A 17,516-nucleotide genomic window follows, 5' to 3' on the forward strand; every position below is an offset into this window, starting at 1 on the left:
TGATCATGCAAGCTGAAAAATGTCATAGTAATAAACAGATCGTGGGATTTTAATTTCTTGGAGAAATCAATCGCCTATTCCAAAATCATTATGCATAAATAATCGAGTTAGATTAAAGTTTTTACCACCAAAAGACGTTGAACTTCCAAAGGGAGAAAGTACTGATGGTGATGAGGTTGCTCCAAATGCTCCACTACTTCCAAACCAGTGTGGCACTGAAGGATTACTATTAGAGTTCCTAATCTGTTGAAATCCAGATATAGAACCAAAAACATTGATGCTGCTAAATGACGGTCTTGAAGCTGTCAAAAGAGAGAAAACAATTGATCACTATGTTAATTATGTAACTAAGGAAGTTGTTCTACAAATATCACAATCAACCTGCAGGAGAAAAAGTAGTCCAAGCATAAAACATACAGGAAGAAGACAATCATGCTATGTAATCAGAGGCGGATATAGAACGGGTTATGCGGGTTCAACCCATTATTTTTTTGTTCAAACTATGTATACATATGCAAAAAACATTTAAACAGGCGCGTATAATAAGATTACATTCTGAAAGCGTTGACTTTAGACTCTAAATTCGCCGATGACTATGTATATATTGTGATAGCAGTTAAATCCACAGAAGATGAATGAATAGTCTATTAGTGTTACAATTGATGCTTGACAAATTTTTAAGAAGGAACTAATTAGACTAGGAAAGATTGCACAAAGCTTTAAAACATTTATAATCTATCTATCTGGTCCTCTATATTCAAGTTGAGAAATCAATCGCCTATTCCAAAATCACTGTGCAAAAAAGAAAAGAAATAATCGAGTTTTTATTTCGGGAGAACTTATTCAACCAATCTCGTGCGTCTAGCTACTGATGCTTGTAGTTGTCTTCAGTGATTAGAGAAATCAATTCAGTCTGCTTCTGGAACTGCAGGAACCACAGCCTTTAATGCAACAAACAATGCTACAACTTTACAAACACAAGACAAATCTCTGGGCTCGTCGTCCACTTTACCAACATTTGGAAAGAAATATGAAGGTAATAGTGTGGCCTATAAACCTCTGTTGTGGTCCAGAGATGTCAGTGTTTCAGACTCCTCAATATTTGGTTCCTACTCCTTCGGCCAGCCAGCAGTATCCACGTCAGGTGAGCAAAGGTTTACATTATAAGTATTTCTCATGTACTAGCAGATTATTCAACATTTGGGGGGAGAATTTTGTTTTGATATAAGATAAGATACCATTCAATGTGCATTCCTACATGCTCCATATAGCTCTGAAGTCTATGTTGAATTTTTATTAAATATTTATCGATTTCTTGATCAAATTTGCAATCCAGGAAAAGTAGTTACTACACCATTGCTCAAGAGCTCTGATTTTGGAAAGTCAGCATTCGGTATTAATCAGAAAGGAAGTAGAATAGCATCATACACTGCAACTAAAGAGAAAGAGAGCAAGGAAAAAATTCAATCCATTAGTGGCATGCAGGCTTATGAAGATAAAAGCCACGAAGAGTTGAGGTTTGAGGACTATCAGTTAGGTGATAAAGGTACGCTTAACTTATTTTATTTATCTTTAAATAGCAAGCAAATCTACCTTATTTTATAGGTATATATTTCGTGTGTGAATTTGCAGGTCCGACATGTGCTTCTATATTTGGTGATTCAGGCACATCTAAATTTGGTGTCATTGACAAATCCAGGCCTTTCACATCACCAGTATTTAACCCATCCACTGTTAATCAACCTTTTCATTCTCATTGTCCAAATCCATTTGCCGTGAAAAGACCAGGGATTGACTCACTACCAAATGAAAATTCTATCACAACTTCATCTACCCCATTATTTCCAAAGTCACAGCAGTCAACTGTTTCCCATATATTTCCCCCCAAAACATCATTCTTAAACTCAGATGTTTCTTCTTCTCCATGGACCAATTCAAGCCCTTTTGCATCTTTAAAAGCAGCTTCTACTTCTTCCACTACCTCCATCTTTTCTCCGTCAAGTAATCCATGGGCTTTATCAACGTCTTCTGCTCTATCGTCTCCACTGTCTACTGCTTCTCCATGTTTGGTCTCACCTTCCCGAGCCCATCATTTTGATCAGAATCGCTCTTTCTCTACTTTTAACTTGCCCACCTTACCTTCTGTATCACCTCCATCCCTTCTTCCAACTCCTGTCTCGACTACAGCACCAGCTCAATCATCCTGGCAGTTGCAGCCTACTTTACCAAGCCTTTTTAATGTTCCAAGCACACCATCCTCTTTGTTTCCCACATTCGTTCCACTTGCTCCTAGTCAAATTACTGTAAGTGATTCTCAACCTGTATGGAATTAGATCTCATTTATATACCTGTGGCATTTGCTTTCTGTTATAAATAAATTATATCCCACATTGTGGTCTCGTGGAGAAAAGGAGAGGAAAAAAAAAGTTTGGACACTTCTGTTGTGGGTAGTGGAATAATTCTTTCTGGTGTTGTACATTTAAGTTGATTTGCATCCACTGTTCTTTGTTCCTCTGCAGCCAGAAAAGACTCCTAATAGTGAAGCAACAATTTCACCGGCCATCTCTTCTCAGCCATTGACAGGTACTAATTACTTCACAATGTTTTTTCACATTGATAATATGTTGGATTAACAATCCATGTAAACTAATCACCCCCTGGCTCCTGTTTCTTTCAGAAAATGGACAAGGAGTTGGTCATCCGGGTATCAATGTGCAACAGTGAGTAATCAAACTTAGCTATCCTTTTGTTTTGTACTTCTCTTGTTAAAAATGCCTACTTTTGGCTTTCAGAATTACCGATCATTATTTTGATTTCTGCTGCTTTAGTAAGAAGTACTCTACAGTTGTTGTCTTAGCCTGATCCTTTTATTCAATACTTTAACATGTTTTCAGGTCTTACTCTCCAAGCATCACAGGGTTGCAGCCATCTATGGTTCCTTCTGAAACAAAACCTGAAGTCCAGGTATTCGCTGGACGCCCAGATTCAGCAACATCCGTACAGTATGGAATATCAAGCTTACCTGTAAGTTTTATTAACCTATGCCTCTGGACGTGTTCATTGGTCTCAAACAAAGCATCATACTTCTCAATAGCAGTTACATGGTGTACTAGTATGCCTCATTACAAATCCTTGTATGCCGTTCATTCTATGCATCTTGGCAATAAGAGTTTTCACTTTTAGTATTTCTCCAATAAGCATAGACATCAATATAGGTGGCCAAGTTCAAACCAAACCATCAACTTTATTTTGGGTTTATAGCCATTTTTTTTTTGAAGTCATATTGTCTGTTTAAGGTGAAAATAGAGGTTGTAGGTTCTTATGAACAATTCTCTTTGGTTGCGATTACAGGTTTCTGACAAAACTGCTCTGGTCAGACGAAGATCCTCGTTGATAATTCGACATTCATCTCTAAGTCGGCATAGGTTGCCACCTCAAAAATACAATCCTGCAAGTGATAAACCAAAGGTGAGAAGTAGTATTGTTTTTCTGGAAAGAAATCTAGAGTGCAATAATAGATGCTTGTGTAAGGAAAAAAGCAAAGATCATATGCAAAATGCAAGTATTGGTATTCATCTGGTCTGGGTGAAAAAATATATAGTATAAGACAACGTCCATTCAATTATCAGCTCAAAGTAAAAAACGGGAAAATCTAACAGGACTATAATTTCTGTTTATGCAGGTTCCCTTTTTTATGGGTAAAGAAAATGCTTCTGGCATAGTAAGGAAAGAAGTTGTGATCATTTCAAGGGAAAATCCAAGGGATTGGGTTCATCCTACCGCTAGAGAATTTCCTATGGGGTCTGATTCATGTATATTGTCTCAACTGAAGCATACATCTGCGGACGGTAAGCTTTCTTTTTTAATGTACTATTTGTCTATTTCATGCCTTCCTTTCACCTCTTTTATCAAATGTATATATAGGAGCTGATTAAATCCAAAACATGTTCTACACTAAAATCAAAATCTGTTTTTCACCAAGAGGCTATTAGATTGAGACATTTAGCTTCAAAACTATTGGTTTAGCTGGAGATGCATATATCAATTATAGTCACGAAACGAGACAACACGTGTAATGTTAGTTGATTACTTGCTATCTACCATTTTATGGCTGCTCCATTAAGATTACCTCTTTCCATAAGTTCAAACCTTGGAATCTCTAATAGTTCAAATTAACACCAAATAACTTCACAAATTAATGATTCTTTAAATGATATGTGGGACACTATGATTTGTTATCTATTTGAGTATATCTAAGATATATAAAGAAGTTGACTCGCTATTAGAGTTGCCATGTGTGTAGACGTAATTTACATGAAAAAGAAAGAGAAAAAGTGAATCGTTTATATACAAATTTCAAGCAGACAGGCAGTAACATCATCCGTTCTCTGTAGCTAGGTGCAGTTCCAGTTAGCTATATTTATCTGCTTGAAGTCTGGACAATCTTTGGGTTTTTTCTTAATCTTGTGAGAACTATTGAATGAGTCTTCTGATGTTTCAATGATAAAGCAGTAGTGCTACAAAGAGATGGAGAAAAAGATAGAGCTGAATAGCAAGTAACTAGTTTATCTCTGTCTGTAGACATCAATGCAATCTTAAAAGGGGGAAAGAGTTAATACATAGTCCGTCTTAACACCTTCTAAATTCTCTTTCTGTGAAAATGTAGGGATGCACGATGGAGTCAAAGTTAATGACAAGCCTAACTTAGCGCCTGAAGAGAAGATGCATCATGATAAATCTGGACACCAAGTTTCAGCTGAAGCATTAAAGGATAGCAAGCATGATTATAAGGATATTGATGCCATAATGCCCGAGCTCCAACGCTCTGATTACTACACAGTTCCTACTATCCAGGAATTAATGTCAAAGGAGAAGGAAGATCCTGGTTTCTGTAGCCCACGTGAAGGACTTTGTGGTAGGAAGACATGGCTTTGGAAGCATCACGTTCTTGGGAGAAACAGATGTCCGGAATCTTGATCTTGATTCTGCTGTCCATTTTAAGTGTCGTGAGGTGATCATCAATATGGACGAGAGCAAGAAACCCTCAGTTGGACAAGGCCTCAACAAGCCAGCTGAGATAACTCTCCTTAATGTCAAATGCATCAACAAATCGAACGGGAAGGAGTACACAGATGGACCAGTGGTTAACAAGTACAGAGATATGCTTTTTAATAAAGCAGTAGAGCAAGGTGCAGAATTTGTTTCTTATGATCCAGTGCAAGGGCAGTGGAAATTTAGGGTCTCACACTTCTAGATTAGTTTACAGCTTTTGCTATAGTACAGTCAACAGAGTTTTGGATTTGGTAATATTCTACTAAAGGTCTATCACTTCAATTGTAAGGTGGTCCTCCAACTGATTCATTATACAATTTGCTCATTTTGTTCAATGGCCTGGTTCTGATCATTTACTATTCCCAATAATGTATATTTTACCATTTTGCAGTATAATTGTGTTATAATTTCATTTGTACTTCATTTATTTACTAATGGATAGATATCCCTCCATTTTATTTCTTGTGAAAGTGATTGATTGAGCACAATATCTAAAAAAAAAAAATGACTTTTGAAATATATGGCCTTAAACAATTCGTGAAATTTTATATTGCTATATAATTATGACATTAAGAGTAAAATTGAAAGTTTATACTAAATGGTTATTTATTTTGAATATAAATAGGTATTTTTCATTTTAAACTGGTTAAAAAAAAAAGAATGTTACATAAAAATGAATCATATGAGTATATCTATTTGAATATAATTTCGAAAAAACTGGTTTTATAACCTTTTGATATTTTTTTTTCTGAGTGTTTGGATTTGGTTTTGGGGGAAAAGATTTTGAAGCTATAGTGAAGGAATTTATTTTGGGATTTAACTCTTCTATTTAATTTTCAAAAATAAAAACCTAATAAAACGTGCTTGAACGAGAAAATAGAACAAATTCACAGAAAACAAAACAATCAGTAAATCTCTTGAACAAACTTGTTGGCTTCCCTTCAACTGCAATTCAAGTCAGCACCGGGAAAAGAGAGATCTCTTCGATTTGGTTGGAAAGTTGATTGAAAGTTTTTTGCAAAACTTTTTCTCAACTTTTGAAACTAAATTACTGCGTTTGTTTTACCAAAAAAATCGATGTAAAATAGATAGTTTGTTCTATCCTCCGCTGAATATTTTTTAGATCAATAAATAATTTGATAAGCTAATAATTTTTTTCGTGTTTCGGTATGTGGTTAACTCATCGACTAAAGATAAATTAGATCAATTTTTGCTATTTTTTTTGTACTACCTCGACATAACATGAGCATAAAAAGTGTTCGAGAATCAATTCAACTACTTGTTTAGGAGTTTTTAACTTCGCAAAAGAGTTGAATTTTTTGTTCTTCCAAATTTATAAAAAACGTAATTTTTTCTTATCAAACAAACTAGTCCGAAGAATTTTTTCCATCTTCTTCAAGAATATGACAAACTATTCCTAGAGGTGCTTCCTTTAAAAAAAAAAAAAAATTCTCTCTGATAGTGGATGGGTGAAAAAAAATGATTTTTTTAAAACAAAGATAAAAAAAGTTTTCAATAACTTTCTGTAAACAAAGGGAGCAAATAGGTTTACATATCTTGCAATAAAAATGATTAGGGGTTTCCTTTTTTTTTTTTTGGTTTAAAATTTAAATAGAAAAAGAGAGTATAATTTGACAAACCAAAGAAAAGAAAAAAGCGGGAAAAGAGAAAAGGCAAAAACCGAGAAGAGAAAAAAACCGGAAAGTTAAAGCGGCAACCGAGTTAGCTTTAAGAATAAGCTAAACAAGCTTACTGGGCTGCGTACAGAATATGCAACCTCTCAACTTCTGTCTTCTCAATATATATATACGACCAATGTTTCTTCATTCCCACGCATACATTCCACTAGTGAAAGAATATACCAGAGATCATAGATAATGTCGTTGTTTTCCGCCCCATGTAAGTAAAATTCTTCTTTTTAATTTGTCCTCCTCTTAATGTATTTATTCTCTATTGTCATTCATTCTTGATAACTGAGACTTGCAGTGTTCTTTTTCGTGTAATTACTGTCGTGGTTCTTGCTTGTTTGGTTGTAATTTGAAAGTTTGTGCGATTAATTTCTCTACGCACCCAACGCCCAATGCATGGGGTTCGTCCAACAGTTGTCTATGCTATTGTCTGTAATTAGCCCTGTAAGGTTATGTTAAAAGAGATGGCTATGAGATTATAAACTCTGAAAATTAGAATTTGAATTTCTAATATCGCACATTATTCACTAAGAACGACATGATAGTAGTCGATTCTGATGGACCTTTCAATCTTTAGGTATTAACTTTTGCTAGGTCTTCATTATTCAATCATCCTTATTTCTCTTTGAATCTTATTTTTCTCAATATTGTTCTTCTCTTGTTCACGAGGTACAGAACTAGTTAATATAATAGTTAAGTGTTACCGAGTTAACTACCTATAAGGAACTGATTCACACATTACGCTTTTAGTTGTGACTTATAGTATGGCTGTGTTTGTCAAAATTTTAAATTGTTGAAAGCAAACAATTCTAGAGTTGCATTATGAAATTGTTAGTTATTTCTATAAGACTAATAGTCATTTTTTTAATTTATCTGAAAATTTGTTCTCTCGCAAATGATGAAAAGAATGTTTTTTGAAGAGAAAGTTTGAAATTATAGTATTAAAAAATGTTTCATGATTTATTTACTTCTTATGATATATATATATATATATATATATATATATATATATATGAGAGATTTCCTCTCCTAAAGAATGTTTTTTCACTTTTGATATTAGCTTTTTAGGATGTTGTAGGTAATTCACGTATTATGATATCTTATTCATATATATATATGTGAGACTTAAGCCCCATGTCTCGGGACTTACCGCTAGCCTCGTCCTAAGTAAAATGCTCGCCTCACGAATGAGTTCTTTCTACACTTGCATTACTTGCTTTTATCCTCCTCTATCTTTGGGTATTCTCTGTTTTTCATGCATCCTTCAAAATTTAAAAAGAGAATGTTGTTTTCTAAAATTCTTTTTTGGGTTTAAATTTATGTGTGGATCTTGAATGCAGTAGAGGAGCCATATACGACAAAGTGGATTCAATCTTATACTGCGTAAATAGGATAAAAGTAAAATTATCAATACATATATATAAAATTTTGAATCCCCTTTAACATAAGAGAAATACAGGAGTGACGTTTTTGAACTTTTTTGAATCTCCTTGATAACACCTTTAAGTTTCAGAAATTTGTGTTTTCAAGCGAGCTGAATATTCATGCTACCCAAATTTAATTTATAGAAAGAATCTTGGTATTACTCTCTAAACTAACAAAATAGGAAAGAGGAAGAGAGAGCGAGGATACTGGATGAATATTCTTTGTCAAACTCACAATACATAAAAGCTTCTCATGATTGTACAATTGTTGGACGTTTAATGTTATGCTAAAAATTTACAAGTGATCATCACATTAATGATAGATGTCTAACCCATATTTTGTGGATTTTAATTCTGCTTCAGCATGCATGCATGTAATTTGTAAATCACAATATGTACCTAGCATGCTTTCTTCTGTTTTGCATAGTTTTCTTCTACTGTATGTTTCGTGCTTCGATTACTTTTTCTGGTTGATTACATTCTCTCCAGAACAAATTGGTTATATAATTGCAGTGACTGATAGTTCTCTCTCACATACTTTTCTTCTCACAGCTTCTAGTCCGTCATTTAGTAGTAGCAATCTGTTTGGAAATAGAGCATTTGGAGCAACCTCATCAGCTTCATCATCGGCATCATCAGTATTTGCTCAACCTATTGGAAGTTCAGTGTCTTTTGGCGGTAAAAACTTGAGTATAACTTGATTATTTCTTTTTCTTTTAGCATTCTGATTTTGGGATAAGGAGATTCTGGAGATGCTCGGAGGCAAAAGGTGTGTCGGTTCCCTACATTATGGCGATTAAGGACATGTATGATGGGGTTAAGACTCGGGTTAGGACAGTAGGAGGCGACTCTGAGCATTTTCCTATTGTAATAGGGTTACACCAAGGTTCTGCGCTCAGTCCGTTCTTATTCGCCCTGGTGATGGACGCGTTAACACACCATATTCAAAGGGATGTGCCATGGTGCATGCTATTCGCCGATGACATAGTTCTGATTGATGAGTCGCGAGCCGGTGTTAACGAGAGGCTGGAGGTTTGGAGACAGGCTCTTGAGTCTAAGGGTTTCAAGCTGAGCAGGACGAAGACGGAATAACTGGAGTGTAAGTTCAGCGCTGAGCCAGGGGAAGTGGGCGTGGATGTGAGGTTTGATTCGCAGGTCATCCCGAGTAGAGGCAGCTTCAAGTACCTTGGTTCGGTTATCCAGGGGGGAGGGGAGATCGACGAGGATGTCACACACCGTATTGGGGTAGGATAGATGAAGTGAAGGTTAGCATCTGGAGTCCTGTGTGACAAAAGAGTGCCACCGATACTCAAAGGTAAGTTTTATAAAGCGGTGGTTAGACCGGCCATGATGTATGGGGCTGAGTGTTGGCCCGTTAAGAACTCACATATCCAGAAGATGAAAGTAGCAGAAATGAGGATGTTGCGGTGGATGTGCGGGCACACTAAGATAGATAAGATTAGGAATAATGATATTCGGGAGAAGGTGCATGTGGCTCCCATTGATGACAAGATGCGGGAAGCGAGGCTTAGATTGTTCGGACATGTTCAGAGGAGAAGCCCAGATGCTCCGGTACGGAGGTGCGAGCAGCTGGTTACGGAGGGCACGAGAAGAGGTAGAGGGCGGCCTAAGAAGTATTGGGGAGAGGTGATCAGGCAGGATATGGCGAGGCTCCAGATTTCCGAGGATATGATACTTGATAGGAAGATGTGGAGGTCAAGTATTAGGGTTGTAGGTTAGGAAGTAGTTGAGTCGTGCCTTACTTCGTAACATGGTGGGAATAGCCATGTAGGGTTTTTGTCTAAGATAACTAATGGGAATGTTGTGGCTTACTATTTCGCTTTTCAGTGCAGGTCCTATTTACTAGCTATCGCTTTTGCTTTACATCTTTCCTCTAGATTTCATGATGTTCCTATTTTTCTTATGACTGTTGTGGTGATACTAATATTTACTAATATTGTCTTCCTTTACTTTGCATCTTTCTTCTGGATTTCATGGTGTTTCTATTTATCCTGTGATTGTTGTTGTGATACTAATATTGTCTTCCTTTTTGCCCCTTTTGTTTTTTTATTTTTTTGAGCCGAGGGTCTTTCGGAAATAACCTCTCTACTCCTTCGGGGTAGGGGTAAGGTCTGCGTACACACTACCCTCCCCAGACCCTATTAGTGGAATTTTACTGGGTTGTTGTTGTTATTCTGATTTTGGGATAGGCAATTGACTTTCCCGAAGAAACTGCAGAATATATTCATTTATTGTTAATTAGAAGATTTTTAGCTTGCATGATCACATCCATATCAAAAGTATTAGGTTTTGATTTTGTCTTAGATCTAATATCATTTGTCGCCTTATCACCAGCGTGTTCTTTTGTTCACCTTTTACAGTATTAATTGTATCAACCTCTTGCTTGATTTTGGTCCAACATTATGTGTTATCAACTGAATTTTCCACAGAACCCTCCCCCATCTCCAAAAAAATAGAGATGGGGCTATTGCATTTTGCATTCGAGAACTAGAGGCACTCTTTGAATATGTTTTTCCTTTCATCTTTCAATTCTTTAAAGCATAGCATTCTCTGTTGCCTATGGCCCAGTAAGAAACGCTATAGATGCTATTCTTAATAATGGCAATTTCATGAAAGCAAAGATACCATATTTTCCTTTCTAGAGCAGCAGTGAGGTGGTTATGGAATTGGTTGAAAAAATAAATCTGCTCCTTGGAAAAAGTAGCTATGCAAGGCGTTGAGCTGTATTCTTTTACAAATGTTAGTAATAACTGCAATATCTCAGTGGGATTTCTTATGGTGGGTAATGTTCTTGCTTACTATTTTGGGAGAAGTTATTCAACCAATCTCGTGCCTGCTACTGATTCTTGTAGTTGTCTTTAGTGATTAGAAAATCAATTCAGTCTGCTTTTGGAACTGCAGGAACAAAAGCCTCTAGTGCAACAAACAATGCTACAGCTTTTCAAACACAAGACAAATCTCTGGGCTCGTCATCCACTTTACCAACATTTGGAAAGAAATATGGAGGTAATGGTGTGGCCAATGAATCTCTGGTGTGGTCCAGGGATGCCAGTGTTTCAGCTCCTGCATTTGGTGTTGCAAGCAACTCACACTTTGGCATGTCAAGCACTCCCACATTTGGTTCCTGCTCCTTTGACATGCCAGCAGTATCCACGTCAGGTGAGCAACTGTTTACAATATAGTCCATTTTTCTCATGTACTAGAGCTGATAATTCAACATTCTGAGGGAGAATTTGTTATGTTATCTGGATTATGTGATTGATTTAAGAGAATATACCATTAGGTCAGACATATGGTTCTTCATTTGGTGTTTCAGGCATATCTGGATTTGGTGGCCTCCTCATACCAAGGCCCTTCAACGAATCAACAGTCGAGCACTTTGGTATGTCAAGCACTCCAAGATTTGGTTCCTACTCCTTTGGCCAGCCAGCAGTATCCGTGTCAGGTGAGCAATGGTTTACTTTATACTCCATTTTTCTCATGTACTAGAGCAGGGTTTTCAACATTTCGAGGGAGAATTTTCTTCCGTAATCTGGCTCTTGTTGATTGAAACAAGAGAATATACCGTTCAATATGCATTACTATATGCTATATATTGATCTGAAGTCCATGAGTTTGTTTTAATTAATATTGTTTATTTCGTAGCTTTAGAGTCCGTTTGGCCATGAATTTGTTTTTCACTTTTTTCTGGAATTTTACAATTTTTATGTCCAAACGCCAATTAGTTTTTTGGATATGTCAAGTGTTCATTCTTGATCAAATTTGCAAACCAGAAAATTAAGGTAGTACAACACCATTGCTCAAAAGCTCTGGTTTTGTAAAGCCAGCATTTTCTATTAATCAGAAAGAGAGAGAGTGCAAGGATACTGGATCTGATGAATATTCTATGTCAAACTCAAAATAAACAAAAGTTTCTGATGCTTTGTGCAATTGTTGGACGTTTATTGTTATGCAAAAAATTGACAAGTGATTATCAACATTAATAATCGGCGTCTTACCCATCTTGTGTTGATTTAAATTCTACTTTAGCATGGCATGTAATCTAACTCACAATAGCATGCTTTCTCTGTTTCTCATAGTTGTCTTCTTCTGTATGTTTTTGCTTCTGAACACTTTTACTCTTGGTTGATTACATTTTCTCTAGAACTACATAATTGCAGTGATCTGTCTCTCTCTCTCCCTCTCCCTCTCTCTCTCTCTCTCATACTCTTGTTCTCGCAGCTTTAAATCCGTTATTTAGCAGCAGCAATATGTTTGGTTCTACCCCCGAAATTGGACAGACTCAACCACTGTTTGGAAATAGAGCATTTGGAGAAACCTCATCAGCATCATCCGTATTTGCTCAACCTATTGGAAGTTCAGTGTCTTTCAATGGTAAGAACTTAAATATAACTTGATTATTCTTTTCCTTTAAGCATACCGATTTTGGAATAGGCAATTAATTTTCCCTAAGAAGCCCCAGAATATATCTATTTATTGTTAATTAGAAGATTTTCAGCTTGCATGGTCACACCCATACCAAAAGATTAGGTTTTTGAAATTTTCTCAGAAAAATTGTCACATTATCATCATCTTGTTCTTTTGTTCACCTTTTACAGTATTAATTGCATCAGCTTCTTGCTTGATTTTGGTCCATCATTATGTCTTATCAACTAAATTTTAATAGAACTCTCCCCCATTTCTGTCTAAATACAAAAGTAAAAGACCACTTCTTTGAATATGTTTTTCCTTTTATTTGTCAAATCTTAAAGCATAGCATTCACTGTTGCCTGTGGCTAAGGAAGGGAAACGCTTAGATGCTATTCTTTTAAAAGATACCAAACGTTCCTTTCTAGAATAGTTGTGAGGTGGCTATGGAATTGTTCCAAATACAAAATCTTCTCGTGAAAGTAGCTATGCAATGAATTGGCATAGAGCTGTACTCTTTTCCAAATGTTTGTAATAACTGCAATATCTCAGTATGGTGGGTAATGTTCTTGCTTACTATTTCAGGAGAAGTTATTCAACCAATCTCGTGCCTGCTACTGATGCTTGTAGTTGTCTTTAGTGATTAGAAAATCAATTCAGTCTGCTTCTGGAACTGCAGGAACCACAACATTTAATGCAGCAAACGATGCTACAGCTTTTCAAACGCAAGACAAATCTCTGGGCTCGTCCACTTTATCAACATTTGGAAAGAAATATGAAGGTAATGGTGTGGCCAATAAACCTCTGTTGTGGTCCAGGGATGCCAGTGTTTCAGCTCCTGCATTGGGTGTTGCAAGCAACTCACACTTTGGCATGTCAAGCACTCCCGCATTTGGTTCCTACTCCTCCGTCCAGCCAGCAGTATCCACGTCAGGTGACAAAGCTTTATATTATAGTCCTTTTTTCCCATGTAATAGAGCAGGTTATTCAACATTCTGGGGGAGGATTGTGTCCTGTAAATGTAGATAATGTGGTTCTTCATTTGGTGTTTCAGGCATATCTGGATTTGGTGGCCTCGTCATACCAAGGCCTTTTGACCGGCCAGCAGCATTTGTGTCAGGTAAGCAACCATTTACCTCATAGTCCATTTTTCTCATACCGATTATTCAACATTCTAAGGGAGAATCTTTTTCTATGTGATTGATATAAGAGAATACACCATTAAATGCGCATTACTACATGCTCCATATTGCTCCATGTTGAGTTTTTATTAAAGGTTATTTATTTCTTACTTTATCTTTTTAGATATATTAAGTGCTCAATCTTGATCAAATTTGCAAACCAGGAAAAGAAAGTACAGCACCATTGCTCAAGAGCTTTAGTTTTGGAAAGGCAGCATGTGGTTTCAATCAGAATGGAAGTAGAATAGCATCATACATCGCAACTCCAGAGAAAGATAGCACAAAACCAGGTGAAACAATTCAGTCCATTTGTGGCATGCACACTTATAAAGATAAAAGCCAGGAGGAGTTGAGGTTTGAGGACTATCAGTTAGGTGATAAAGGTATGCTAAACTTGTTTTCCATATCTTTAGATAGCAAGGAAGTCTACCTTGTAATTCATTATATTATCTATATTTCATGGGTGAAATTTGCTGGCCAAACATATCATTCTTCATTTGGTGTTTCAGGCATATCTGGATTTGGTGTCATTGACAACTCAAGGACTTTTCAATCACCAGTATTTAACCAATCAACTGTTGATCATCCAAATCCATTTGCCGTGAAAAGAGAACCTTCTTCTGGTCATTGTCCAAATCCATTTGCCGTGAAAAGAGAACCTTCTTATTGTCATTGTCCAAATCCATTTGCCGTGGAAAGAGAACCTTTTGATTTTCATCCTCCAAATCCATGTGCTGTGAAAAGAGAACCTTCGTATTGTCATCCTCCAAATCCATTTGCCGTGAAAAGAGAACCTTCTTCTGGTCATTGTCCAAATCCATTTGCCGTGAAAAGAGAACCTTCTTATTGTCATTGTCCAAATCCATTTGCCGTGGAAAGAGAACCTTTTGATTTTCATCCTCCAAATCCATGTGCTGTGAAAAGAGAACCTTCTTATTGTCATCCTCCAAATCCATTTGCCGTGGAAAGAGAACCTTTTGATTTTCATCCTCCAAATCCATTTGCCGTGAAAAGAGAACCTTTTTGTTCTCATTGTCCAAATCCATTTGCCATGAAAAGAGAACCTTCTTATTGTCACTGTCCAAATCCATTTTCCGTGGAAAGAGAACCTTTTGATTTTCATCCTCCAAATCCATTTGCCGTGAAAAGAGAACCTTTTTGTTCTCATTGTCCAAATCCATTTGCCATGAAAAGAGAACCTTCTTATTGTCACTGTCCAAATCCATTTGCCGTGGAAAGAGAACGTTTTGATTTTCATCCTCCAAATCCGTTTGCTGTGAAAAGAGAACCTTCTTATTGTCATTGTTCAAATCCATTTGTCGTGGAAAGAGAACCTTTTGATTTTCATCCTCCAAATCCATTTGCCGTGAAAAGAGAACCTTTTTGTTCTCACTGTCCAAATCCATTTGCCGTGAAAAGAGAACCTTCTTATTGTCACTGTCCGAATCCATTTGCCACGAAAAGAGCAGGGTTTGATTCTCTATCAAAAGAGAAGTCTACCACAACCCCACCTGGCACTGGAACTAGAGTGGCATCTTATGCTGCAACTAGAGAAGTGGAAGGACAATATTCAATAAAGTTTTTGTCAATCTCTGCTATGCCATTGTATTCTAATAAAAGCCACGAGGAGTTGAGGTTAGAGGACTATGAATCTGCAAACAAAGGTAACACTTAACTTTGGTTTTCATTAATGTCTCTTTCCTTCTTGAGTTTTCATTTGTTTTCCCATGAATCTTCAATGAAAAAGTAATGTTGTCTATTTGACTAAGTGAAAAATCTGCTGCTGGTATTGCAGGGGCTGCATCAATTTTACAAAGTAAACCATTTGAGTCTTCATCAGGATCTACTGCCTCAAATGTATTTTTTTCTCCATGGATCCATTCAAGTCCATTTGCTGCACCTTTGAAACCAGATTCTAGTTCTCCGATTACCTCCGCCCTTTCTCCCGCTCCTATTTTAACTACCGGAGCAGCTCCACAATCCACATTATGCTCAAACTGCCTAAACAAGTCTCAATCATCCTACCAGCTGCAGCCTACTTCCCCAAGACTTTGTGATTCATCTATTGGGTTGGAAAACTTGACTACATCCTCTCAGCTCTATCCACTTGGTCCAAGTCAAAATACTGTAAGTGATTCTTAACCTATATGCAATTGGATCTCATTTGTATACCCGTGCCATTTGTGTTCTGTCGTAAATAATGTATATCCGCACCTTGTGGTCTATAATATCGGTGGAGAAAGGATAACTAACAAAAAAAAGTTTGGAGCACTTCTGTTATGGTATGTGGAACAATTCTTTTTGGTGTTGTACATTTAAGTTGTTGCTACTCTCGCAGCCTCTGTTCGTTGGTCCTCTGCACCCAGAAATGACTCCAAATGTTGGAGAAACACTTCCTACAGCCATCTCTTCTCATCCAGCAACAGGTAGTAAGTGCAATATGTATCACTCTTTTTCAAGTTGATAGTATGTTGGATATTTCAAGGATAAAGCAGTAGAGCTACCATCAAAACAAAGAGAGGAGAGAAAAAGATAGAGCTGACTAGCAAGAAAGAAGTTAATCTCTTCTGTAGTCATCAGTGCATTCTTAAAAGGGGAAAGAGAATACATTGTCTGTTTTAACACCTTTATAGTTTGCATTTTGTTTAATTGCATATTATTTGATTAGCTCTTTCAAACTTCTTAATTCCTTTTTCTGTTAACTTAAAGAAAATGTAGGGATGCATGATGGAGTCAAAGTTAATGACAGTTGTGGCAAGCCCAACTTAGCGCCTGAAGAGATGCATTATGATAATTCTGGAAAGCTGAAACCTTGTTTCATAGTTTCAGTTGAAAGTGCTGCTGAAGAAGCAACAGATAGCAAGCATGATGATAAGGATGTTGATGCCATAATGCCCAAGCTCCAACGTTCTGATTACTACACAGTTCCTCCTATTCAGGAATTAATATCAAAGGAGAAGGAAGAACCTGGTTTCTGTACCCACGTGACGGACTTTGTGGTAGGAAGACATGGCTATGGAAGCATCAAGTTCTTGGGAGAAACAGATGTCCGGAAGCTTGATCTTGATTCTGCCGTCCATTTTAACTGTCGTGAAGTGATCATCTATATGGACGAGAGCAAGAAACCTCCAGTTGGACAAGGCCTCAACAAGCCAGCTGAGATAACTCTCCTTAATGTCAGATGCATCAACAAATCGACCGGGAAGGAGTACACAGATGGACCAATAGTTAACAAGTACAGAGATATGCTTATTAAGAAAGCAGGAGTGCATGGTGCAGAATTTGTTTCTTATGATCCAGTAAAAGGGGAGTGGGCATTTAAAGTGTCACACTTTTAGAATGATGTTGAGATCTCTCTAGTTACTTGCACTAAACATTGGGATTTCAAAAAAGCTGAAACTTTCTTGATTGATGCTGTGACATAATCAAACTTAATATAGTTATAGTTGAATTCTATTTGACTCTGATATATGAGGTGAAGCATTCATTGCTGCAAGTGTACTCAGTCAACAGATTTAGTTTTGGTTTTGGCTATCTTCTAACATGAAAGTTCCAGTAAACTGCAAGGTGTCCTGTAATGAGTTTTTCATACATTTTACTCGCTTTGTGTGTATAAATCTGTTCAGTACTAATGCTAATGCAGTTATATAATATGAAAAAGTCCAGTTAGAAGGAAATTTCCAATCTAGTCCTGTCCGAACTAATATTTTGGGAGAAGGAAAAACATGAATGGTGACAGTGAT

General features: G+C 36.8%; 1 protein-coding gene and 1 pseudogene across 5 annotated transcripts; both read left to right on the forward strand.

Moving 5' to 3' along the window:
- Nucleotides 1-512: 512 nt before the first annotated feature.
- On the forward strand, nucleotides 513-5,461 carry LOC104103884 (nuclear pore complex protein NUP98A-like; annotated as a pseudogene).
- Nucleotides 5,462-6,802: 1,341 nt separating this feature from the next.
- On the forward strand, nucleotides 6,803-17,269 carry LOC104103883 (nuclear pore complex protein NUP98A-like). 5 transcript variants are annotated; one of them, XM_009611827.4, is made up of 12 exons: nucleotides 6,803-6,951; nucleotides 8,717-8,842; nucleotides 11,087-11,344; nucleotides 11,502-11,630; nucleotides 12,407-12,559; nucleotides 13,272-13,526; nucleotides 13,647-13,712; nucleotides 13,938-14,156; nucleotides 14,283-15,437; nucleotides 15,569-15,900; nucleotides 16,112-16,199; nucleotides 16,492-17,269. In XM_009611827.4, the coding sequence occupies exons 1-12, from the start codon at nucleotides 6,930-6,932 to the stop codon at nucleotides 17,109-17,111; spliced, it is 3,423 nt and encodes a 1,140-aa protein (XP_009610122.2). In that variant the 5' UTR covers nucleotides 6,803-6,929; the 3' UTR covers nucleotides 17,112-17,269. The 5 variants fall into 5 exon arrangements, with proteins under 5 accessions (XP_009610122.2, XP_009610123.2, XP_009610124.2 ...); XM_009611828.4 differs by having other exon boundaries at nucleotides 16,597-17,269; XM_009611829.4 differs by having other exon boundaries at nucleotides 16,603-17,269.
- The last annotated feature ends 247 nt before the right edge of the window (nucleotides 17,270-17,516 follow it).

The sequence above is a fragment of the Nicotiana tomentosiformis genome, chromosome 11, assembly GCF_000390325.3.
Source record: "Nicotiana tomentosiformis chromosome 11, ASM39032v3, whole genome shotgun sequence".
Lineage (NCBI taxonomy): Eukaryota > Viridiplantae > Streptophyta > Magnoliopsida > Solanales > Solanaceae > Nicotiana > Nicotiana tomentosiformis.

Coding starts and splice junctions, on each gene's coding strand:
- LOC104103883 (XM_009611824.4), top strand. CDS start 6,930: ATGTCGTTGTTTTCCGCCCCAT. Junction 8,843..11,086: donor AAGTTCAGTGTCTTTTGGCG/GTAAAAACTTGA, acceptor TTGGAACTGCAG/GAACAAAAGCCTCTAGTGCA. Junction 15,438..15,568: donor CTATGAATCTGCAAACAAAG/GTAACACTTAAC, acceptor CTGGTATTGCAG/GGGCTGCATCAATTTTACAA.